The sequence below is a fragment of the Gopherus flavomarginatus genome, chromosome 4 (assembly GCF_025201925.1).
Source record: "Gopherus flavomarginatus isolate rGopFla2 chromosome 4, rGopFla2.mat.asm, whole genome shotgun sequence".
Taxonomy (NCBI): domain Eukaryota; kingdom Metazoa; phylum Chordata; order Testudines; family Testudinidae; genus Gopherus; species Gopherus flavomarginatus.
The window spans coordinates 68,349,041-68,375,042 of record NC_066620.1 but is presented as its reverse complement, the minus strand read 5'-3'; the positions used below and the strand labels follow the sequence as shown (position 1 = coordinate 68,375,042).

The window sequence follows — 26,002 nt, the reverse complement described above, 5'->3', positions numbered from 1 at the left end:
TCCAGGGAGATGACTAATGAACCTGGGATGCTGAGTAAAACATACTGCCTCCTAGGGGCATACCTGCATGGGGCATATCAAAAGCTCGGGTTCTCTGGAAGAGAGAAGAGCTTTTGAATTTTCGCACAGGGTGGCTTGGAGTCTGCAGAAAGGGAGGTGTGGTTGTGGGGGCTCTGGTCAACCCAGGGCTCCTCTGACTGCGGGGGGGGGGGGAACAAGGGGTCTTGGGGCTCCTCCCAAAGGGAATGGGGGTGGGGGGAGGTGGAAGGGGCAGAGCCGGGGGCTAGCCTCCCTGAAGTGGGGCTCCACCCGCTGCACATGCTACTAATTGTAAAAACTTGAAGCACATGGTGACCAGAAACAATCAGTTCAGTACACTAACTACAGATAATACTTCCTGTGTTTAGTCAATTAGTTTTGAATGTAAAATGTGTTAAACGTTTTTTCTTGTATATCCAGCACATTTAAGATAATTTTGTTTAATAAAAAAATTAAAATGCTCTTTGTGCATTTTAATTGAATGTACATTTCATCCAAATAGAGCTTGACACAAATTGCAAATAAAAACATTAATCTAGTAAATAAGAAATGCATCATTAACTATTTTCTAACGTGCTAATAAATGTATCCTGCAACTAACTGAGTTGTAGGGCCACCATTTGTCTTTATATCTAAATGGGCAGTTTTTCTTCTGGTAGTATCCAGGTTTTCTCTGGGACCCCCATTTTATAGATGGGGAACTGAAACCTTTTAAATCACCCAGGCCCCTAGGCAATTGCCCCCTTTTGATCCCCTCTCCCCATTGGCGGGCCTGGCTAACAACCTTCCTTTAGGTAAATAACTAAAATTACAAATTCAAAACACGATTAAACTTGATGATTTATTCCTGCTTAGTTATTTAAACCATGATTCCTTGCTGATTAGGCCTCAACTGGAGTACTGTGTCCAGTTCTGGGCGCCACATTTTCAAGAAGGATGTGAACAAATTGGAGAAAGTCCAGAGAAGAGCAACAAAAATGATTAAAGATTTAGAAAACATGACCTATGAGAGAAGATAGAAAAAAATGGGTTTGTTTAGTCTGGAAAAGAGAAGACTGAGAGGGGACATAACAGTTTTCAAGTACATAAAAGATTGTTACAAGGAGGAGAGAGAAAAATTGTTGTTCTTAATCTCTGAAGATATGACCAGAAGCAATAGGCTTAAATTGCAGCAAGGGAGGTTTAGGTTGGACATTATGAAAAGCTTTCTAACTGTCAGAGTGGTTAAGCACTGGAATAAACTGCCTCGGGAGGTTGTAGAATCTCCATCATTGGAGATTTTTAAGAGCAGGTTAGACAAACCTGTCAGGAATGATCTAGAATGATAATACTGTACTTAGTCCTGCCATGAATGCAGGGGACTGGACTAGATGACCTCTTGAGGTCCTTTCCAGTTCTGTGATTCAAATTAGTGATTTAAATAATTTTTAATTTAAATTAATCCATTCTGACTGTGGTGGTATTGATCTTTGTAGTTTGCAACTAATGAGACACCCCTATTGCAGTGTATTTTAGAAAAGTAGCAGAAATGAAAATTACGTGAATTAAAACAACTCGCTTATATCATAATGTTGACTTCAATGAGAATTACAGATCCCCCCAGAACTGCAGAATGTGGCCCTTTGTCTGTTGTGTTCTCAGTTACTATGCTTACATACATAGCATTCTTTATCTTTCCAGTAAATTAGGAATAAATTTGTCGGCAATCAGCTGTGCAAGATTATACCAGAGACTAATGCAAGACTTATCAGTACAGCATCGTTTCTATCATGAAACTTCTGTATCCTGGGCATCCATTGGGCCTAAAAATGGGGCCGAGAGAATAATTTGATGCAGAATTGGGCTTTTCTAATATTATGCATTGGGTATTTAGATACTACTCATTAAAATACATAGATCAATAGAGATTCTTTGTTAAGACTGCACATGTACCTCCTTTACTGCACTGTACCAGCAGGCAATGTGGGACACCTGTCACGTCAAAGCCAAAAAAGTGCTTTCTGCCTACTTTAACAGAGAGTGGGTCTAGTGAGAGGAAAGTCCTGGGGAGGTAGAAAACTAAGTTGAGGGGCTGCTGGAAAAGTAAAATATTTTACACCTCCCTTGGGAAAAAAAGAAAACAGGATGAAGGGAAGCCATTTTACATCTCCCCAGGGATTTTAAAACATAATCCAGTTGGCTGAGCTTTGGTATGTTGTCATATTTTAACTAATAAGTAAAAACTTTTTTTTTTTTTTTATTTTTCAGATTAAACAAGTTTAAATAAAACCAAATAGTAGAGTGAGCAAGAACAGTTCGTATCATCATAGGATTCATCAGACAATATGCTGGCATAAGCATGTAAACAGAAAGAGAAAATTGAAAAAATCACATGCTTTATAACAAAACTATTAGCATTAAGCTTAGAAAACACAAACTTGGATTGATTTGGCATTCAATAGGTACAAAATGAGCGCAATTTACATGCAAATGGAGCAAGAGAATGTAGCAGTAAAGGCAGCCAAGGAGGAGACGTAAGATAAATCAGCTCTGCACTTCAATTTACCCCTGCACCATGCCCTGAATTCTGATGGTAAAATGAATCTCTGTGCAGAAGACCAGCACAAGGCCTTTCCACCACTTTTATCTCACTTCAGCCTAAGGGCCTTAGGCTGGCCCTCTGCAGAAGGGTGAATTTCACCCTCCACAAATACAAAATCAGTGTAAAGTTTATTACTTTGCTACTTACCTTGCCATTTTCTGACTAATTTTATACCCGTATTACATTATTATGTACATCACTGCTGAATTTTGGCCCTAGTGCCCAATTTTGCTCTTATTGAAATCAGTAGCGTAACTCCCATTGAATTCCAGAGGAGCAATGTTGGTCCCATGGTTTTGCTATCAGATCTGTACTTTAACATTCCACATTTTAGAAACTCAGCTTTACAGAAAACAATGGTGTTTAAACACAGTAATCACTGTGCATCTAGCTGAAGTTAAATTGTAATAATTAGGTCTTATTTGTGGCATGTTGCAGATGCCTGTCTTGGGTATTTATTTATTTAAAAAAAAAAGCAGTGACATTTTAAAGTGGGTATAAGGAGACAATAGACAGTTTTATGATGTATTACAAATGTGACCTCCCATTTTGTCATCCTATGATCTGATAGCAGTCTGTGGTGATGTTCAGTAACTTCAATAAAAGGGCAGCTGGGCATTGCTGTGAAGATACAATGCAACAATTCTTCACGTGCTGTAGCTGGTCACATAAAAAAATTGATTAAAATTTCTCCCCATAATGTGTATTAGACATGCTGCTGTCTCTTGTCTTATAAGAGTTGATAGTAGAGTAATGCAGTTTGCTGTGCAATGCTTCATATGTTTTATTTACAAATTGGAGAAACTCTTTGGATTTATCCTGCTGTAAATGAGATCAGAATCTGACTTGTATGATTATAAATCAGATTTAAAGAATTTCAAAAATTACTTTCTTGGGTGAAAGAAGTTAAGCTGATTTTAAAAACAGAGTTCAAATTCTACTTAGTTGTATTGGAGTAAATCTAGAATAATTCCATTAACTTCAGTAGAGTTACTCAGGATTTATGTTTGTGTAGCTGGAGCAGAATTTGTGATGAGGATCCTAATTCTTTGGGTATTTTTGTCAAAATTATGAACTTGTCATCTGAATTACCAATTCATTTTATTTTTGAGAATGATAGGAATTTTGTTTATATTTTCAGATATCCTGGTTGATTGTTTTGTTATGTAGGCTTGGGCTGTTTTAGGTGGGTGGTTGTCTTAATTTTATGTGTGTTTTAAACTTGTTAAAGAGCCTGGAGGTTAGGATAGGTGATTTTAATATATTTTAGGTGTCAGTAGAACACAAATTTTCAGGGTTCATAAAATGTGACTGATTTTATTTTTTTATCCCTGACTCCTACCCAAAATGGATGATATCTGTCTGTTTCTGTGTCTGCATAACTTTATCATCTTTTATAAAGTGTCTATCACCATAGCATCTGGATGCTGTGTGGGGATTACAGAAAAATGGCGTGATGTCTCCAGAGAGGCAGCTGTTCTCTGTCTTACTCTTGGGTTAGCCACTGAGCTCCTATCTACCAACAGGTGTGTTTAATAATGCTCTAGCTATGGAGGAGTAGCACTGTGAGCTTCCCTTTTCCACCTGCATTGTCTGGTGGTTTCTGTTTGCAACTCTCTGACCCCTTGTGTCATGATTTGGCAATGTGAGTCTATTCATACTGAAAGAGAAACAAAGTATTATGAAGAAATTTGGCATTTCCTTCATTGACTGTCTTTATGAACATGGTAAAATACAGTGCAAGTAATTGCCCTCTGATTTGCTGAGCTAATGAGTATAACAGTTATCCAGTAGTTTCTATTTAATATCTTATGCGTTGTGGAGTGTTAAGCTGGTGATGAGGTAGCCATTTTTATATTGTATCAAACAGAATTTCTAAAACTGATAATCCACATTCTTTGCTTCCTTTTTGTCTAGACATGGGCATTAATATAATCGGAAGTCCATTTATCCATCAATAACAATGTACTTAAAATATAAGTGAAATCATTTCTTAAATTGTGATAGTCTTCCAGTGGTCAGACTGATAGATTTTCATTTCTTCATAGCAATGTTGACGTAAAGGATTTTAGATGGAAGCGGAAGAAGATTTGTGTATCAGAGTGGTCCAGTGTGGCCATTAGTTGTGGAGTTCCACTTACTTTGTCATTAAACCTCCAGTTTGAAGAATATTGTGCATGCTTAGCAAGTGTTAAATCTTCTGGATTTCTCTTTGAAATAAAAGGTCAAAGGTCTATTTTTTCAAAGGCCATGTACATTGGCCAAACTGGACAGTCTCTATGCAAAGAATAAATGGACACAAATCAGATATCAAGAATTGTAACATTTAAAAACCAGTAGGAGAGCACGTCAATCTCCCTGGACACTTAGTGGCAATTCTTCAACAAAAAAACTTCAGAAACAGACTTCAATGAGAAATTGCAGAACTGGAATTAATTTACAAACGGGACACCATCAAATTAGGCCTGAATAAAGACTGGGGGTATGTCTACATCTACAATTTTGCAGCGCTGGTTGTTAGAGCTGTTAGTACAGCTGTATAGGGCCAGCGCTGCAGAGTGGCCACACTTACAGCAACCAGCGCTGCAAGTGGTGTTAGATGTGGCCACACTGCAGCGCTGTTGGGCGGTTTCAAGGGGGGTTCGGGGAACGCGAGAGCAAACCGCAGGGAAGGAGACCTGCTTGCACGGGGTTCGGGGAACGCGAGAGCAAACCGGGGAAGGAGACCTGCTTCCCTGCGGTTTGCTCTCGCGTTCCCCAAACCCCCCTGCAAACCGCAGGGAAGGAGACTTGCTTGCACGGGGGTTCGGGGAACGCGAGAGCAAACCGGGGAAGGAGACCTGCTTCCCCGCGGTTTGCTCTCGCGTTCCCCGAACCCCCCTGCAAACCGCAGGGAAGGAGACCTGCTTGCACGGGGGTTCGGGGAACGCGAGAGCAAACCGGGGAAGGAGACCTGCTTGCACGGGGGTTCGGGGAACGCGAGAGCAAACCGGGGAAGGAGACCTGCTTCCCCGCGGTTTGCTCTCGCGTTCCCCGAACCCCCCTGCAAACCGCAGGGAAGGAGACCTGCTTGCACGGGGGTTCGGGGAACGCGAGAGCAAACCCGGGAAGGAGACCTGCTTCCCCACGGTTTGCTCTCGCGTTCCCCGAACCCCCCTGCAAGCCTCAGGGAAGGAGACCTGCTTGCTCGGGGGTTCGGGGAACGCGAGAGCAAACCGGGGAAGGAGACCTGCTTAATTACCAGAGAGGCTTCCTCAGGTATGCTGCGATACCTAGTTATTCCACGGAGGTCAAGAAAAGCGCTGGTAAGTATCTACACTTGATTACCAGCGCTGGATCCTCTACACCCGAGACAAAACGGGAGTACGGCCAGCGCTGCAAACAGGGAGTTGCAGCGCTGGTGATGCCCTGCAGATGTGTACACCTCCTAAGTTGCAGCGCTATAACCCCCTCACCAGCGCTGCAACTTTGTGATGTAGACAAGCCCTGGGAGTGGATGGGTCACTACAAAAAGTAATGTTCCCTCTGCTGATACTCTCACATTGTTATCAACTGTTGGAAATGGCTGATGTCCACCTTGATTGTATTGACCTCATTAGTACTACAAAAGTAATTTCCCCTCTCTTGATATTCACCCCTTCTTGTCAACTGTTGAGACTAGGCCACTTCCACCTTAATTGAATTGGCCTTGTTAGCACTAACTCCCCCACTTGGTAAGGCAACGCCCATCTTTGTGTGTGTGTGTATGTTCATACTGCTTACTGTATTTTTCACTCCATTAATCTGATGAAGTGGGTTTTAGCCCACGAAAGCTTATGCCCATATACATTTGTTAGTCTCTAAGGTGCCACAAGGACCCCTCGTTTTTGTTGCTGATACAGAATAACAGGGCTGCCACTCTGAAACCTGTAGTAAAAAGGACTTTGAGAAAAGAAATACTCTTTCTTTTGTTCTCATTCTTGCATATTTAGGATGAAATTTTCAGAAACACCACAGGGACTTGTGCTCCTAAATACCTTTGGTACTTTTGACAGTCTCTCCTTTAACAAATACTGGATTGGAATGAGTTAATAAATTATGTATGCAGGCCTTTATCTTCAGCTTTGATTTGCATTCCAAATTCAGAAACATTCTTCACCACATCTGCCCTCACCTTCCGCAACCTCCTCATACATCATTATGTTTGGGGCAGCTGTCTTAGTCCTTTCAACTCACTCTTCTAGCTGTTTCACTACTCGTGATCCTTTTCCTTGTTAGCCAATGGCACTTTTTCTTTCAGCTCCACTTAGCAGGTTCTGTTGAAATGTTATTGGCAAAAATGCTATTAAAGATTCTAGACTGCATTTTCTAAATATGTGATATTTTTATTTGGGTTGTATAAGAATCACCTCAGCACTGTACACACTAGCAGGTTATTGCTGTTGTTGGAATAGTTTTAAATACAGTTGTTGATTATGAATAAGGTTGCGAGTCTGTCAAGGAAGGCACAGATTCTGTGACTTTCCAGGACCTCCGTAACTTCTGCAGTGGCCGGTGCGGCTGGCACAGGGGCTGCCTGAGCAACTTGGGTGGCTTCCTGGAAGTGTGACATGTCCCTTGGCTCCTAGGTGGAGACATGGCTGGGGATGCCACATGCTGCCTCCGCCTCGAGTGCCTGTTCCGCAGCTCCCATTGGTTGTGCCGTGCCCCACTCCCAAGCGCCCAAGATATAGTCAGGGGTATATAATATAAGTCATGGACAGGTCACGGGCTGTAAATTTTTGTTTACTGCCCATGACCTGTCCATGACTCTTACTAAAAATACTGTGACTGAGACCTAGCCTTAATTATAAAACAATAATTTTGGGGATACTGTGGCAAATTAATAAAATCTGAGTCCAGAGGCAAAATGCAACTAAAATATTTAGTCATGAAGATTTGTTTTTATATTATAAAATATTTGTTACTGTAAATCCTCATGCCATCTTTCTGAGAGAAGGAAAAAATCTCTCCTAAAACCAACCAAAATGTAAACAAATAAATGTAAAAACAAATATAAACAGACTTTTCATAAGGGATAATATTTTTATTCTCTTTGTATAGTGCTTAGCATGTGTCCTGGTCTATGACTGGGATTCCTGTGTGCTATAGTAATACAGATAATAAACAATAACATAATATTTGATTCCTCTGGTATCAAACTTTCTTCAGCTATGTAAAGCTCAAGAGGAGATGTACCACCGAAGAACACATTTATTAAAGAACATGACAATATGGAAAACATGTTGAGGTTACATAAAATATTCTGATTCCAACTTAACACTCACGTCATGCACATGTACCATTAATTGAAAAATTCTCAGTGACTAACACCCAAACAATCTTAATTCCACCCTACCTTCGTTTTTAAATATTTTAAGGACCAATCCAACTTTCATGAAAGTCCCAAGTAGTCTTTCCTTTGACTTAAATGGGTATTCACCCAGGGCATTACATATTTTTTTAACATAAATTTGGATAATTGAATATACTTGTGTATTTATTATTTGTTCTGTGGTATCAGATTTGATGGCTTGTTGTGACCTAAACTGTTCCAATTTTAATATAGTGGACATAATGTTATAATCTGGTATCAGTTATGTTTAGTCTATGTTTAAAGAATAACTTTATCTCTAATGATATTAGCGGTATATACAATTATTATGCTCAGTAAGAAGATGTAGTTTGACTGTGATTACATTCTACAATAATGGGGGCTGTAAGAAATTACCTTTAGATAGATATTTGAATTATATTAAGGTTGTTTTGAATTGTTTAGTGCAATAAACTTTAATTTAAATTGAATTGTTTTCAAAAGTAGTTGAAGCTCATTGAAGTGGGGGATGGGCTGTAACATGATATGAGTTTTATAATAGATTTTTTGCTGAATAGACTGCAAGACTGATTGGGAAAATAGGAGCACCATCCTTGGGTGAAACACAACAGCTCAGATAAAAATTAGAGGTTTAATGCTAAAAGTACATGTTAAGAGACTAGAGAAGAACTGGAGCTGACCAAAAATAGACAGTATTGCAGAGAAAGAAACAGCTTTAAAATTCTGCAAATAAAATAGTACTGGTAAGACTGCAAAAAAAGAAGCCTCTGTTTGCCTGTTGATGTTTGTTGGTTAAATATAATTGAAATATTCTGGTTTAAGTGGGCTAATGAAAGAGATTACCTACACAGACCACTAGCTCTCCCACAGCTGGAGATTTGTTATAGGAAGTTTATTGCATCAGGTTTAGCACAACTTTCATTAATCATTTCTTTTTCTCACATAAATTAATTGTTATGGTTAAGCAGGTGTTAGGCTGATGCTGGCTTTGAAAAGCTGTCTGTCATTACTAACTAATATAACTAGACATATTGAAAGATCTATTGAGACAGGAAGGAAGAAAAATGCTGAGATTATGATATACATTTGTCTGAAATTTGAGAACAATATGATTGTTTAAAAAGCCCTGCTTTTTCGTTTAGATGGAGATTGCTCCACCAACTTTACTACACATGGCATGAATCTTATTTCAAAAGGGGAAAGAACTGTTTTCTATTTTAGAAGAGACAGTGTTTTGTTTTTGTCATGGTATAATTCCCCACTCTGAACCTTAGCGTCCAAGAGATGGGGTACCAGCATGAATTCCTCTAAGCTCAATTACCAGCTTAGAACCTGTAGCGCTGCCACCAACCAGGAATTTCAGTGCCTGGTACACTCTGGGTCCCCCCCCCCCAACCTTGCCCGGGGACACCCAAGACCCAGACCCTCTGGATCTTAACACAAGGAAAGTAAACCCTTTCCCCCACCGTTGCCTCTCCCAGACTTCCCCTCCTTGGGTTACCCTGGAAGATCGCTGTGATTCAAACTCCTTGAATCTTAAAACAGAGAGGAAAATCCACCTTCCCCCCCCCCCCCCCGTCCTTCTCTTTCCTCCTCCCAGACTCTCCCTGAGAGAGAAAGTAATCCTAACACAGAGAGAAAATTAACCTTTCTCTCCCCCTTCCCTCCTTTCTCCCCATCAATTCCCTGGTGGATCCAGACCCAGTCCCCTGGGGTCTCACCAGAATAAAAAAAAAATCAGGTTCTTAAACAAGAAAAGCTTTTAATTAAAGAGAGAAAAACAGTAAAAATTATCTTTTCGTAAATTTAAGATGGAATATGTTACAGGGTCTTTCAGTTATAGACACTGAGAACACCCTCCCAGCCTAAGTATACAAGTACGAATTAAAATCTTTTCAGCCAAATACACATTTGCAAATAAAGAAAACAAACATAAGCCTAACTCGCCTTATCATCTAGTGCTTACTATTTTGGATCTATAAGAACCTGTATCAGGGAGGTTGGAGAGAAACCTGGTTGCACGTCTGGTCACTCTCAGAACCCAGAGAGAACAACCACCAAAATCTAACAGCACACACACAAACTTCCCTCCCTCAAGATTTGAAAGTATCCTGTCCCCTGATTGGTCCTCTGGTCAAGTGACAGCCTAGCTCACTGATCTTGTTAACCTTTTACAGGGAAAAGAGAGATGAAGTACTTCTGTTCTATTAACTCTTATTTATCTGTTTATAACAGTTTTAAAAAGCAAACTACTTTGACAGAAACTGTACAAAACTATGTCCTCCACCAAAAATAGGGAAAATTTCTACTTGCTGATGGTTCAGAAAATCACAGCAAGGAAAAAAACTCAGTGATCTTACGTGATAGGTAGGATAATGTAACTATACATTTTGTTGCTTTACGTCATTGTTTTACAATGCTGATATTGATATTTATTATTACTCAATTTTTGTTTTTGTTCTTTTAAGGCCAAATTCTGGGCTTATGTGTCTGTAAGGGATGCAGTATAACAGTGGCTCTCAACCTTTCCGGACTACTGCACCCCTTTTAGGATTCTGATTTGTGTACCTCCAAGTGTCACATCAATTGACAGTTACTTGCTTCAAAATCGGACATAAAATCCCTGAAAAATAGCTTACTTTCTCATTTTTACCATATAATTATAAAAAAAAAGTTGACTGGAATATAATATTATTATACGTACATTTCAGTGTATAGTATATAGAGCAGTATAAAAAAGTCATTGTATGAAATTTGTTTGTACTGACTTCACTAGAGCTTTTTATGTATCCTATTGTAAAACTAAGCAAATATCTAGATGAGCTGGTGTGCCCCTGAAGGACATCTGCGTACTGCCATTGTACATGTTCCCAGGGTTGAGCCCACTGCCGTATATTCTTACTGCCACCTGTACTGGTCCTTCTTTCACCAGGCTGACTGATCCTGATGTATAAGTGGGTGCAGTTTGGGATAGACGGGAGTGGAGTGATGGACATCAGCTTTGTTTTTAGAGGTTGGAGTTGGGCAACCACCTCTCAGAGGGTTTGTATCCCATAAGATTTGCAGATACTTGAGTCTGTATGGCTGCAGAACAGCTGGGGCCAGGATTTGCAGGGTTTGGTTATTTGTTTTCCAAGATGGTATAGATGCATGCAGTTAACATTTTAGGGAAACAATATCGTCTAGTAGATTGAGCATGAAGGTGAGAATGTGGAGTTCCCTGAGTTATAATCCTGACAGATCTAAATAATCATTTTGATAATGCTAAGAGGCTGGGTTTTGGAGACTGACCTTCTCTGTCCTCTAGTTCTTTCTCAAGTGCTCTGTAACTTGTGCCATGTTTGTTCATGAGTGTATTACAGTACTTAGCTCTGAGGGAGGTTTTGCTGCAGTCTGTGACATATGCTTTGAATGCCGTTAAGGATTAATTATTGCTGTGCTTTTGCTTCAAGGAAAGCTATTTTCTTGGTGGTGTTGCTAGCTAGAGCTAGGACCACTTGTATGTATGTGGGTTTTTTTTTTTGTTTTTTTACACTATTACTGTGGCATATGGATGTAAGGCATTTTAGTCTCCGCTTTAGTGAAAGGAAATAGGTGACTCATTTAACCTTTCTGTTCCTCGTTTTATTGATCTGTGAAATGAGTGGAACAATTCCCAATAGTGCATTGAATATTTGTGAAGAGAATCTGGTTCGTTGTGTCAGTTGTCAAGTTATACACCTCTACCTCGATATAACGCGACCCGGTATAACACGAATTCGGATATAACGTGGTAAAGCAGTGCTCCGTGGGGGGAGGGGTGCACGCCGATGGATCAAAGCAAGTTTGATATAACGTGGTTTCACCTATAATGCGGTAAGATTTTTTTGGCTCCCGAGGACAGCGTTATACCAAGGTAGAGATGGATAACTTGCACCAATTTGATGTTTAGTGGGTGTGCAAAATGTGTCCAATTTACACATTGAAAGGTGGAAAGCTGGGGGAATGAAGCAGAAAGCTACTAACAGGAGGGTATATAATAAAAGTAGCCTCCCACAGTTTCTTATATTCTATTCTTTGTTCATCAGCCTTCTGCCCGTCGTCATGTAAGCGTGCACTTTTAATGTCAAATCAATGTGAGTTACACATCTTTACCACATATACAGTTTATATCACTGCTGAATTTTGCCCATTTTGTTTTTAACCATAAGCTTTAATTCTGTCTTTGGGAAACTCCATAATGTTGCCATTGTACTTTCGGGGAGGGTTTGTTGTTTCCATAATGCTTTGCTTCACCAGTACTTTTTTTTTCTTAGCTCACTGTTCGCCACCATGCCAAAATGGAGGGATGTGTCTGCGACCTCAGCTTTGTGTGTGTAAACCAGGGACGAAAGGTAACTCCTGTGAGGATACTGTCATGCAAGATACTTCTTCCACTGGAGGTCAGGGCCCTGTGGCTCCACCATGGCCAATTCCTCAGCAGGCTGCTCAGCAGACGTTCTCTCAGAAGGTACAGGTTCCACAGAAAGTCAGCCCGGTGGCTCAGATGATGTTCACTCTCAAACAGAAGTCCCCCGTTGGATTACCTCAGCAACTGCAATCACGGTAAGTTCCCCCTCCCCGCCCCACCTTCTTTCTTTCTTTTAAAATATATTAGATTTAAGGAGAGGCATAATTTTAAAACAAAATAGTATTCCTTTTAACTCTCTCCGCAAAGCTGCGAGACTGTTTATTAGCTTGGAGATCTTTTCAAAGTTGTTGTGTAAAAGCATTTTTTTTTTTAACCTCATTAAGTAGATCCACTGTGCCTTTTATAACATATGGGCCAAATCCATTCAATGTACTGGAGAAGTGCCATTGAAGTCAGTGTGCCTGATTCTATTCTCACTGTGATTTTTACACTGATGTAACTGTTGATATCAATGGAGTTTACTTTTAATTTACACCTGTGTAAGATGAAAATAAGGCCCAAAATGTCACGACTGTTTGAGTTTAATTGAGAACAGAATCCAGCGTGGTAGGACTACACACACGAACGAGGGGAGTAAAATTTTACCTTTACATTGTGCTCTGGTGGTTCTTGGCTTTTTCATTTATGATATGTCTTAATGGCTAGAAAAGTTTATTGCTTTTTCATGGTAAGGTTCACCCATCTGTCAGGATGGTTACTTCAGCCTGTTTGGAACCTGAGGGCAGAACCAGTCACTGGCAACAGGGGAATTTTCCCCTCCTGAAGTTCCCTCCAGTTTTTTCTGCCTCCACAGTGGCTGAGGGAAATGCCAAAATTTGTTTACAATGTTTAGATTAACAATTTGGCTCAATAATGTAGCTGTCTAATTCTGTGCTGTGTCCCAGGACTGCATTTACCTTTTGGGGAGATTTATTCCTCCACTCTGCTTCCCCTCTCAGGCATGGTGCCCCTGTAGGTTTCAGGGAGAGCTCTGATCAGAGAAAACCCAGAGACAAAAGGCATGCTCTGTGTCTTCTGCCTGGTGTCTGATGCTTCTTGGGAAGGTGTAAGAGAGGGATAAGGATTTCCTGTCACACCTAAAAGATTGCTGCTGCTGCTATGAGTCGTCATGCCCTAATGTCCAGATTATTATTTCCATCTTCTGTTTATTGTGCCATGCCTTGTCACTGCCTCTATCTCTTCCTCCAGCAGTTGTCTAAGGAATGAGGAGAAGGACAGCATCCCAGATGTGGAAGAACTGGCAGGCAGTAAGGGGCCTCTTGGCCACTGTAAAAGGGATGTGTCTGCCCTGACCTCCCTATCACAGATTCTCAGGAATAATCCAGAGATTTATGCTCAATAACAGCCCCCCTTTTTGAGGATTTATTTATTAACCTAAAATAAATTGAAGTTCAAATATCTTCTGTCCTAGTCTCCCACAGGGCATAGCCCTCTCCCCCAGAATTCTGTCGAATTCCTCTAGGTTTCTCAAAATAAAGTGTCTGTCTACTCACTGCAGTCTCCCACTGGGCATAGCCCCTCCTCCCTAAGGTCTATCTGGCTCCAAGCCTTTCTGCTAGGCACAGTTATCGGCCCTTCCCAGGTTCTGCTCAGTCTCCCTATGAGGTTAGGGGGTTGCACAGGCCCCTTTCTTGGGACTGTGTTTACTGGACTCTCAGGTCATTCCTCCGGCAGCTTCCAAAGCTCCTTTCTTCCTGAGTCTTAGCAGCAGAAGCAACTCTCCTTTCTCATCTCTTACCTTCCTAAGGTATGAGAGGTCCATGGGTAGCTCCTCCCCTGCTGCTTTGTCTCCCTTTATAAGGCCCAGGTGCCTTCCCTTAAGCCCAGTTGGGCAGCAGATACTCATAGGTGCACTGGACCCTGCTTCCTCTTAAAGGGGCCAGTCACCCTTTGACAAACACTGTTTGTTTCTTTCTGCTCCGGCCTCCATTTTATAAAGGCAAAAGATTCCTTAGTGTGCGCCAGTTAAAACTTAACCTGGTATCACTACTGAAGATAAATGTGGCTATTGTCCCTGGTCATCTTGGACTCTGTGTTTCTAACTAGGGGAGATTTTTTAACTGAAAGTGGCAGGCTCACTATACAGGCCCTTCACATGTCTCAGCCCCCTCCTTTGGGCATAAAAACTCTCAGGGGGCATCAGACTAACAAAAATAGAGTCATCCAATACCTTAAGTACCTCCATGTGCTTTCACAAGCAACACTAATATGGGTGGACAGTATTACAAGTGTGGTCCCCCTCAAACTAAAAATCACCTGGTTAAGGGCTTCTTTGGGGGGAGAGTGGGATTCGACTTGTTTCATGTAGTTATATGAGCTTTGGTCCTTGGGATCAGATGCTCAGATAAATCAGTTCTTTGAGTGCTTGCTCATGTTGATTCTAAGTAGGCATGTGCGTGCTGTGTGCACAGTTGCCGGAAGGTTTTTACCCTAGTGGTATCCATTGGGTTGGCTGTGGAGCCCCCTGGAGTCATCCCTTCAAGGCAGTGTATATAGGTCCCTGCTGCCTCTTAAGTTTCTTCTTACTGCCAGTGACAGTCGTTGGAGCTGAGTGTCTCTCTTGCTTTGGCAAGTGTTTCCCCAAATATCTCTCCTTTTGTCAGCCTGTAAATGGTTAGTGTTAGTTACAGTAGTTAGTTAGCATTGGGGTCACGCCCCAGTTCCTTCCCCTCCTGGGGTTCGGTGCATGCCTTGATCCCAAGGCTTTAAACTGTGTGGAATCTGCCACCAGCCCATGCCAAGGGATGACCCCCATGACTCCTGCCTAAAGTGTCTGGCGGAGACATCAAACAGATTGCTGCAAGATCTGCAAAAGCTTCTGCCTGGTGCTGTTTGGAGACTCCTGCTAGAGAGTGCCAGGTGGAGGAGATGGAGCTCCCTTCCACCTCGGATGCATTTCAGGCAGTCACGGACCTGATTGCCATGATGGCACCACAGTCCTCCGCCAGGTGGGACAAACCTCTGGCACTGCAAGGCACAGCGCCATCCAGAGATAAGCCTGCGATGATGAGGCACTGCTCACTGTCCCCATGGCACCATTCCCTGGCACCATTCTGCTCGGCACCACTGTGGTCTCTGCCTCTGAGTCCGATAAAACTGGGACTCAGAGCACAGAGTCCTATTACTCCAGGCGCAGCTGGCACCAGTCAGAGTGGCTCTGCCATAGACAAGAGGCGGGGATAGTGCCATGGCCAGTGCAGTGGCAAGGGCCTTCGCAATGACCTTTCTGGATCCTGTGGGCATACCATCAAGCCCAGAGCACTTATTCCAGCAGCTCCCAATCAATAGTTTTGGAAGGGCATGCCCCTTTACCTCCCCGGAACCATCCCCAATCACAAGGCACTGAGACGACTTCAGACCCTGGCACAGAGCCATGTCTAGGTCCCAACTCCAGCACCAAGGCCGCTGCTGGTGCCGAACAGAGCAGCACCGGACAGGATGATTCCAGAGAGACAGGAGGACCCAGTTCTGCCTAGGACATCTTCGTCATCCTCATCTGACAAGGCGGTGTCTGGTGGTCTTCCTCTGGGCCACCTCCCATTGATAATAGAGCACATCAGGAGCTGTTATGCAGGGTGGCTCATAACATGGGGCTTCAGGCTGAGGGGGTGGTCAGATCAGTGGACCCCAGGGTGGACATCTTAATCCCCAAGAGGCCCCACAGGGTGGCATTACCCCTCATAAAAACCATTCAAACCACCACAAAAACCTTGTGGCAAATTCCTGCTTCCATTCCCCCTACAACTAACGGGGTGGAGAGGAAGTATTTCGTCCCTTCTAAAGGATTTGCACATCTGTTCACTCATCCACAGCCTGGGTTACTGGTTGTAGCTGCTGCAAATGAGAAAGAAAGATGGGGGCAGCAGGGCCCAACTCTGAAATCAAAAGACTCAAGGAAGCTGGACCTCTTCAGAAGGAAGGTGTATTCCACTAGGGGGGATCCAGCTTCGGATTGCTAACCAGCAAATGATCCTCAGTAGACGTAACTTTAATTCATGGAATACTATGATGAAATTTGAAGAGTTAATCTGCACAGATTCTAGAGCGCAGTTTGCAACTGTGATGGAGGAGGGCAAGGCAGGACCTCTTTACAGGCTTTGCTGGATGCAGCAGAATCAGCCATACAAGCAGTGTCCTCTGCCATAGCCATGAGGAGCTTATGGCTCCAAGTGTCCAGCCTCCTACAGAGGTTCAGTAAACAATTCAGGATCTGCCCTTTTCGGAGCAGACTGACTCCAAGATCCATAGCCTCACCCCTGTTACCCCGAGGAAACATTTTAAACCCCAACCCCCTCCGTACTTCTACCCTCCACAGCCTAGGCAGGACTTCTCCAGAAAGCAGACCAGGAATGGCAGGCCCAAGCCTCCCCGTCTGACTCCAGGCCAAGGCTCAACGAGGCAGTCCTCTGGCTCTACGCATGCCTTTTTGAGAGTGTGCCCCAGGGCAACCAGGGCCGGTGCAAGGGTGTTTGGCGCCCTAGGCAAAACTTCTACCTTGAACCTCCCCCCCCCCGTGCCCCTGCCCTGAGAGAACCCCCCCTCCCCCGCGGCAGCTCCCCACCCTTTGCCCTGAGGCACCCCCCCACCCCAGCTCACCCCTGCTCCCTGCATGAGCACAAGCTCCGCAAGCCTGGGAGGCAGGAGAGGTGAAGCAGCCACGGCATGCTCAGGGAGAAGGCGGGGCAGGGGTGAGCTGGGGCGGGGAGTTCCCCTGCGTGCTGCCCCCCCTTACTTGCTGCAGGTGGCCCTCCCCGCGCTCCCCTGCCCCAGCTCCCTCCATCTAAGTACCGGCGGTGACCAGGGCGGCTGAAGATCCAGCTGCGTAGTTGCTACCGAAGAAAATGGCGCCCCCCAAATCCTAGCACCCTAGGCAACCGCCTAGGTTGCCTAAATGGTTGCACCGGCCTTGAGGGCGATACATCAGTCCGGTCACTGAATCATAGAATCATAGATTATTAGGGTTGTAAGGGACCTCAGGAGATCATCTAGTCCAACCCCCTGCTCAAAGCAGGACCTATCCCCAAATCCCTGAATGGCTCCCTCAAGGATTGAGCTCACAACCCTGAGTTTAGCAGGCCAATGCTCAAACCATTGAGCTATCCCACCCCCCTCTTCACCTTGTTTTCTGAACTCTCTGTCCTACTTCTATTGTGCTTGGGTCCAGATAACCTCAGATTTCTGGGTTCTCCACACAATAGAAGTGGAATATTCTCTCCAATTCTGTTCCTCTCTTCCCTTTCCCCTTCCCTGTCCCTCTTCAGGTACCCCTCTCACGAGCAACTCCTCATGCAGTAGATTCAAACGTTCCTGGGAGCGGAGGTTCCTCAGGAGCTACGGGATAAGGTTTTTTACTCCCGATATTTCCTAATCTAAAGGGGGTCTCAGACCCATTCTTGACCTGCGAGGCCTCAACAGATTCATGAAGAAGTTGACATTCTTCATGGTCTCGTTGGACACCATCATCCCATCCCTGGATCTGGGGAATTGGTATGCTACCTCAACCTGAAGGATGCGTACTTTGACAAATCAATAGTCCCATCCCACAGACGCTTTCTCAGGTTCATAGTGAACTGCAATCGTTACCAGTTTACATCCTTCCCTTCAGCCTGTCAGCAGCCCCTCAAGTTTTCATCAAGTGCATGATAGTTGTAGCCGCCTTCCTGAAAAAAAGGCAGGTGCAGGTATTCCCATACCTCAACGACGGGTTGGTCAGGGGCCGCTCCACAGTACAAGTGAAACAACATGCCAGCGTGATAAGGTCTACCTTCAACAGGCTGGGTCTCATGCTGAATGTACACAGATCAACTCTATTCCCTACCCAGATAATAGAGTTTATAGAGGCAGTGTTGGAGTTGGGTCAAGTCCAAGCCTTCTTGCCGGGGTCTAGTTTTCAGACAATGCATGACATCCTAGAATGCTTCAGGCAATACCTCACCACTACAGCAAGGAATTGTTTGAAGCTCCTCAGTCATATGGCATCTTGTATGTATGTAGGCTGAGGCTCAGATGTCTCCACTGCCTGGCTGGCATCAACTTATCGACCTGGCCATGACAGCCTGGACAAGGTGGTCACATTCCCACCACAAGTTGTTGGATATCTCTGATGGTGGCTCAATCCACAGGCTGTGTGCGCAGGAGGTCCCCTTCACCAAACTGCATCCCTTGCTGTCGCTGGTCACAGATGCGTCAGCGACGGGGTGGAGAGCACATCTGGGAGAGCTCAGGATGCAGGGCCTTTGGTCCCAAGACAAACTCTCACTTCACATCAATGTCAGGAAGCTGAGAGCGGTTTGCCTGGCATGCCAGACCTTCCAAGCCCACTTTAAAGGGAAAGGTGTGTCGGTGATGATGGACGATACGACAGCAATGTTTTATGTAAACAGGCAGGGTGGAGCTCACTCCTCTCCCATATGTCAGGAAGCCCTCAAATTGTGGGACTTCTGCATAGCCCACTCAACACACCTAGAGGCATCCTACCTCCCAGGTTCTCAGAACAAGCTGGTGGACCATCTCAGCAGATTCTTCTACAACCATGAGGGGTCTGTTCACCCGAATGTGGTGAACACCATTTTCCAATGGTGGGGAGTTCCCCAAATTGACAGGAAGTGCCTGCAGTTCTATTCCTTCCTGAATCACAGTCCAGGCTCACTTGCAGACTCATTCCTCCTCCCCTGGAAGGACCACCTGTTTTACATGTTCCCACCTATCCCACTTGTCCACAAGGTTCTGCTCAAGATCCACAGGGAGGCTGCAGTCATACTGATAGTGCCAGCCTGGCCTTGCCAGCGCTGGTACTCCATGCTTCCGAAGCTATCAGTGGACACCCTAATCTCCTTGCCCTTCCAGACCTGATCACTGAAGACCCCGGCCATCTCCAGCATCTCAGCCTTGAGTCTCTCCACCTTACAGCTTGGAAGCTTCATGGTTAAACCCGATAAAGCTAATGTGGTTCCATACCCATTAGGGAGGTTCTCCTTGGCAGTAGGAAACCTTCCACCTGGGCCACCTACCTGGCCAAATGGAAGAAAGTCTCAATCTGGTGTTTGCAGAGCCGCACCCCTCCGATGCAGTCATCGATAGTCCAAGATGAGAGGTATTTGCTACACTTAAGCACTGTCGGTCTCGTCAATAAGGGTTCACCTAGCCGCCATTTTGGCAGTCCACCCAGGAGCAGCTGGCCGATCAGGCTTCGCCAACCCGATGGTCAGTCGGTTTTTTAAAGGTCTTGACATTTATATCTGCAAGTTAAGCAGCCGATCCTGGCTTGGGACGTTACTCTGGTTATTTTGAAGACTTATGCCCCCCCTGCCACTTCGAGCCCCTAGCGACTTCCTCATTACTCTATCTGTTGTAATAATATCAACTAGGAGAGTTTCCAAGCTTAAGGCCCTAACTTCTGACCCTCCTTAAACCTTTTTTTAATAAGGACAAAGGTGCAGCTTAGGTCTCACTTAGCCTTTCTCCCAAAGGTCATCTCTCAGTTTCATGCCAATCAAGACATTTTTCTCCCAGTTGGGAACAAAGACTCTGCTCTTTGGATGTTTGGCAAGCATTGACCTTTTATATCGAACGCACAAAACCGTTTCATAAGTCGAACCAGCTGTTCATCACAGTATCATTCAGGATGAAGGGCCTCCTGATGTCTTCTCAAAGAATTTCATCTTGGATCACGTCCTGTAGCCAGGTATGTTATGGTTTGGCAAAGATACCTGCCACTGCACTGATGGCACATTCTACAAGGGCACAGCCTCCTCGATGGCATTCCTGGCCTAGGTTCTGATTCAGGAGATCTTCAAGGCGGTGACATGGTCCTTGGTCTACACCTTCACTTCCTATTACGCTATCACTCCGTATGCCAGGGATGATGCAGCATTCGGCAGAGCGGTGCTTCAGTCAGCGATTCCATGAACTCTGACCGTGCCTTCTACTTAAGACTTGGGAGTCACTACTTGGAATCGACATGAGCAAACACTCAAAGAAAAAGCGGTTACCTACCTTCTCGTAACAGTAGTTCTTAGAGATGTGTTGCTCATGTCCATTCCAAGACCCACCTGCCTTCCCCTCTCTTAGAGTACCCACCAAGAAGGAACTGAAGAGGTGGCGTGTCAGTGGGGACCTGTATACACCGCTATGAAGGCGCAACTCCAGGGGGCTCCACAGCTGACCCGACGGGGACTACTAGGGGAAAAACCCTCTGATGACTGTGCATATAGCATGTGCATGCCTACTTGGAATGGACATGAGCAACACATCTCAAAGAACAATAGTTATGAGAAGGTAGGTAACCATTTTTTCCCAACTATCTTAGTGATACAATGGGAAACTTTATGGAATGCGGAGGCTATTCAGGAGTCAAGGAGAAGAGTCAATTTACAATCCTGACTCCTGCCAGACACTACAGAAAGGAATACAGCTCACATGACAAACTGAAACAGTCCATGGAGTACAACAGGAGAAAATACCTGTTTGCAAGAGATAGCTAGGACAAGCGCAGGGTCAGTAGCTTCTCACTGTTGCATCAGAGCTATAAGCAGGTCTCCAAATTAGCTTTACCTGGAATTAGGCCCCTCGGTTGGTACCAGGCTCTCTGTTTGGGAGCAAAAGAGCTTATATGTAGCTTTAACTAAATGAAATCACTGGACGTTGCCCAGAGTGGGTACCCAATAGAGCTGTACAAGAATTACAGGAACAGCTTTGTCCCATTCGCAGTCTTAGCAAACCATGCAAAGGTCACAACATGAATGAAATCATCCATCATCTACTTCACGTCAGAGCATGACAACCTGTTTCCCATCCTGTTTTTATCCCCTGAGAATCAGGGCTCTGCTCTGCTTGTTGCTATCTGAAACATCTAAATAAGTTCCTCATGGAGGCTTGTCTTCAAAGTGTTCCCGTTTTGCCATCCTCAGACAGTTCTTATGTTTTGCAGATGGATGGCAGCTATTTTCTTTTCCCTGCTTTGATTATTACCATTACATCTGCTCCCAGGATCCCTCTCCATGATCATGGTAGCAATAATATTGGCTTTAGGGAAGAGAGAAATTCACTTAAATCTTCCTGGACAATTTTTTCTCATCAAAATTCTGAACAGAGTGAAGGTTGAAGCCAACAAAGTAACTTGGATTCAAGACAAAACAGACACGTGGTCCAAGAGAAGTCCATTCCATGTCTGTGTTGAGGATACAAGGTCTCATCTCAGAAGAATGTTAACAGAAGATGAAGATTGCCATGACTGAAAACAAATGGTGTCACAGAAACAAAAAATCAATACTTATTGGAGCCTGTTGGGAATTCTGATCTCATACACAGGCATGCTTTTATGATCCAAGTTCATAATATACCTATCTAGTAATTCTGAGCATTCCCGCCTCATTTCCCTTTATCTTATCCATTGGCAGAGATCCAGCACCAGTTGTATATTCTCTGATTCCACAGCTGGTGAATGCATAGAATCGTGTTTGTTTTTAAGGGATTTTCCCAAATCAGTTCAAGGAATTGGTACCAGAAAGAGAGAGCATGGTATCCACCATTTGAAACACAATGATTCATTGAATTCTTGGAGCTTTGCTTCTTCCATGGATAACAGACCTGTTCTGGTCATGACAGTCAATGAGTCTGATTGTGTTCTTCTTTCCAGTTATTATGAAAACTCTATCAGCTCTCCTCCAGAGAAGTTCTCCTGTTCTAGGTAGAGCAAAATTTCCTATTTCTATGTGCACTGCTCACCAAAGGAGAGATGAACTCCAAGACTTACATGGTAGAAGTTAGGTTAGCAGAGTGATTCCGACACCCAGAAAATATTTCATTCATTGTAAGTCAATTTGGAGGGCTGGTGACCAATCTCTTTTTAGATCTGGAAACAGTAGATAAAGTACCCTGCCTCTCTGAATGTCAGGACCTGTGATGCAAGATCGTGAATGACATCTTGCAGAGCCAGGCAAGGTCCAAGCTATGTGCCTTCCTACCTATTCCACTGATCTCCTGGGGAATACGAAGGATAGAAGTGAGAGAATAGTAGTGATATGGTTTCTGACTTTTTGGTTAACCTAGAGCCTGATTCACCTAGCTCTGGACCTTCAGATGTGTCTGTCATAGAAGAGCTCTGCTACTGCAAGACCAATCCTCCACTGGGGACCAGACAGATTTTTTTGGATGAAATGATTATTGGTCTCATCGACCCCAAAAGAGAAGTGAATAAATAGAACATATTCTGATGACTGGTGCAAAGTCCATACTTTACCTGCCATGTTGAAGCTTTAAGTGGCCATAGTCAGGAGGGCTTTATTATGGATGTATAAGAGTGTCTAAGGAAAAAGATCAAGTCTCTGTAGTATAATGCTCTCAGCATGTTCAAGAGAAGAGTTTTTGTACAGATCCCTATTTTTAGATGCTTCCTTAGGATGCCAACTTTATCCAACCATGCAAGGTCATAGAGCATGATCTTGGAACCTCATTTTGCTCTGAACAATGCTACCTGTATTGAAGCTCTGCAGAAGATGATGTTATATTTCCTACCCTCTAGGGTAGGCCTCCAAGAGCCTATTGCCTAAAATCACACGAGTATTCTTTATTGGAAGTTCGAACTTTCTCTAACTAAACTGATTAATATACTTTTAAATCAGTCTGGTAGTCCCTCACAACTGTCATAGCATTCATTTCCAAAGTACATTCAAGAAAAATTCCTCCTTTGGTTAAGTTTCAAAGTTCAGTCCTTAGGAACAATGCAATATTAGGGCAAAATAGTGATGACTGCTGTACTGAGATCTGCTAGATGGCCATTAGTTAACCAAATTCTACACATTGGTCATCCAATCTTAGTGAATGACTTTTTTCCTTTCTTTTGGCTGAAGTCTTCCTTTGGTTGTTATATTAAGGGGAGGATGGAGGAGATATTTATATGTAATCTACTTAATTTTGGATTGGCATAGAATGTTTTGGACCTTGAGGTTATATACAGTTCCTTTCTTATCTTTTGTTGTGGTCCTGTTTAGCATATGATCTCAGCTGTGCTTGAATCATACTCTTGTTAGATTTTATCTGTTATTTGCTGTTCTTAGCAGTTTTAGGTATTTTAGATACTTTGTCTAGTGTGTTTAGGTTTGTTTGTTTTTTTTCTGTGGTTAGAACACTTGATTCCATGGCTAGCTCTGTCTTGGTGTCGATCACATTGCGGAGCTGAGAAAGGGGTTCAAAAGGTGCCCTGATATAGCCCACACCAGGGGTGATCCATTCTGGAAGGCATAAGAATGGCCATACCAGGTCAGACCAAAGGTCCATCTAACCCAGTATCCTGTCTTCCGACAATGGACAGTGCCTGGTGCCTCAGAGGGAATGAACGGAACTGGTAATCATCAAGTGATCCATCCCCTGTCACCCTTTCCCAGCTTCTGGCAACAGAGGCTAGGGACACCATCCCTTCCCATCCTTGCTAATAGCCATCTAAAGACCTTTCCTTCATGAATTATCTAGTTCTTCTTTTTTGAACCCTGTTATAATCTTGGCCTTCGCAACATCCTCTGGCAAGGCGTTCCACAGGTTGACTATGCGTTGTGTGAAGAAATACTTCCTTTCCATTCCTCCTAACTGAGGTGGGTCTGGCTCTTATTCTAAGGGCCTACAAGGATCAACAAGTGAAATGTCAGACCTTCCTGATTAGGAAACCCTTGTGTGTGAGCTAGGGCTGGTTCAAAATTTTTAATCTAAACTGTTTTTTGAGGAAATATTGGGTTTTTAGCTCTGATTTTTGTGTGTGAGGAGAATGCCTGCCTGCTTTCCACAGAAAATTTTGTTTCTCACCCCCCTCCCGTGAAAACCCTAAAATACTTGGATTTCAAATGGTGATGCAGTTCCTCATGGCAGTTGTCATTTGATTGCCTCATCATGACCCCATTTTCCTCTATGACCTGGGCCCTCTGGCCTGTCTACATCTTCCGTGATGCACGAAGGCCAGGGACTCCCAAATGCAATGTTACTCCTCTCCAAGAGATACAGATTGACCTGCATCATGAGAAATGTAGTCTGATCAGGGAGCCTGACCTATAGAGGAGTATTGAAGCATGAAGCACCTGATCTACAAGTCCTGAGGCACCACAACAGTTTTTCCAAATAGAAAATTTTAAGTTTTCGACAAATTTTTTCAGTATTTGAATTGTTGATCAACTCCAGTGGACCCATTAGGTGACCATGGCCGTTGTTCCATTAATAATTCTATTCAGTTATCTTTGACTTCCAAAAGCCAAAATGCAAGGGCTTAGAAGTCATTTTACTACAGTTTTGACACCGCTGCTGGCCATGAAGCTCAGTTTCATGACTAGAGAGATTCTGCCTGAGAAAAAGAAGGCAAAGTCCGCAAAGGCTTTGAACAGTGCCATGCTCTCTGCAGCATCAAGGCTCTGATCCCTGGTATTACCAACCTCAAGAGATCAAAAATCATGAGTGGCCCAAAAAATCATAACAAGGAGTCCGGTGGCACCTTAAAGACTAATGGATTTTTTTGGGCATAAGCTTTCCTGGGTTTAAAAAAAAACAATACTTCTTCAGATGCATGGAGTGAAAATTACAGATACAAGCATAAATATATATTGGTATGAGAAGAGAAGGGAGTTACTTTACAAGTGGAGAACCAATGTTGAAGGCCAATTCAATCAGGGTTGATATGGTCCACTCTCAATAATTTATGAGGAGGTGTCGATACCAAGAGAGGGTAAATTGCTTTTGTAGTGAGCCAGCCACTCCCAGTCCCTCCCTATTCAAGCAAAAATTAATGGTGTTAAGTTTGCAAATGTATTGAAGCTCTGCCGTTTCTCTTTGAAGTCTGTTTTTGAAGTTTTGTTGTTTGTTGTAGGATGGTTACTTTTAAATCTGTTGTTGAACCTCCCAGGAGGTTGAAGTGTTCTCTTACTGGCTTTTGTACGTTTCCATTCCTGATGTCTCATTTGTGTCCATTTATCCTTTTACATAGAGACTCTCAGGTTGGCCGATGTACATGGCAGAGAGGCACTGCTGGCACATGATAGCATATATCACATTAGTAGATGTGCAAGTGAATGAGCCCCTGATGGTGTGGCTGATGTGCTTGGGTCCTATGATGATGATGCTAGAGTAGATATGGGGACAGAGTAGGCAACAGGGTTTGCAACGGGGTTGTTTGCTATGGGGTTTGACAGGGATTGGTTCCTGGGTTAGTGTTTCTGTGTGGTGTGCAGTTGCTGATGAGTATTTGCTTCAGGGTGGGGGGCTGTCTGTAAGTGAAGACTGAGATTTTTTTTTAAATAGAAAACTATACTGTGGGATTTTTGTTTTTGGTCTTTTCCCATCATGAGAGAGAGAGTGAGTTTTGCCCACTCTCCCAAATTTATTGGGTAAGCTAAGTCTGGCACCTGCTGAAAGAGCTTTGACCCCCACATCTACCATCATCTGCCCAGCCATTAATTCTGCCTCTGTCTAGCCCCTACTCCATCAGTTCAGGCCCATTCAGGTCACTTCTCCAGCTCCAACACCAGTTCTGGTCCATTGATTCAACCGCCCAGCCCTCAGTGGTTCAACTCCTTCTGTCTCTATGCAGGAGGTGGGAGGAGCA

At 43.6% G+C, this 26,002-nt stretch overlaps 1 protein-coding gene across 6 annotated transcripts in view; it reads left to right on the top strand.

Annotated features, from left to right (window-relative positions):
- The window catches only part of LTBP1 (latent transforming growth factor beta binding protein 1), a 358,939-nt gene that overhangs the window by 18,622 nt on the left and 314,315 nt on the right, over positions 1-26,002 (top strand). For all 6 annotated transcript variants that reach the window (XM_050951316.1, XM_050951315.1, XM_050951321.1 and 3 more), the window contains exon 3: positions 12,269-12,557. In XM_050951316.1, coding sequence (XP_050807273.1) covers positions 12,269-12,557 — 289 coding nt within the window. The remainder of the gene's footprint in view (positions 1-12,268; positions 12,558-26,002) is intronic.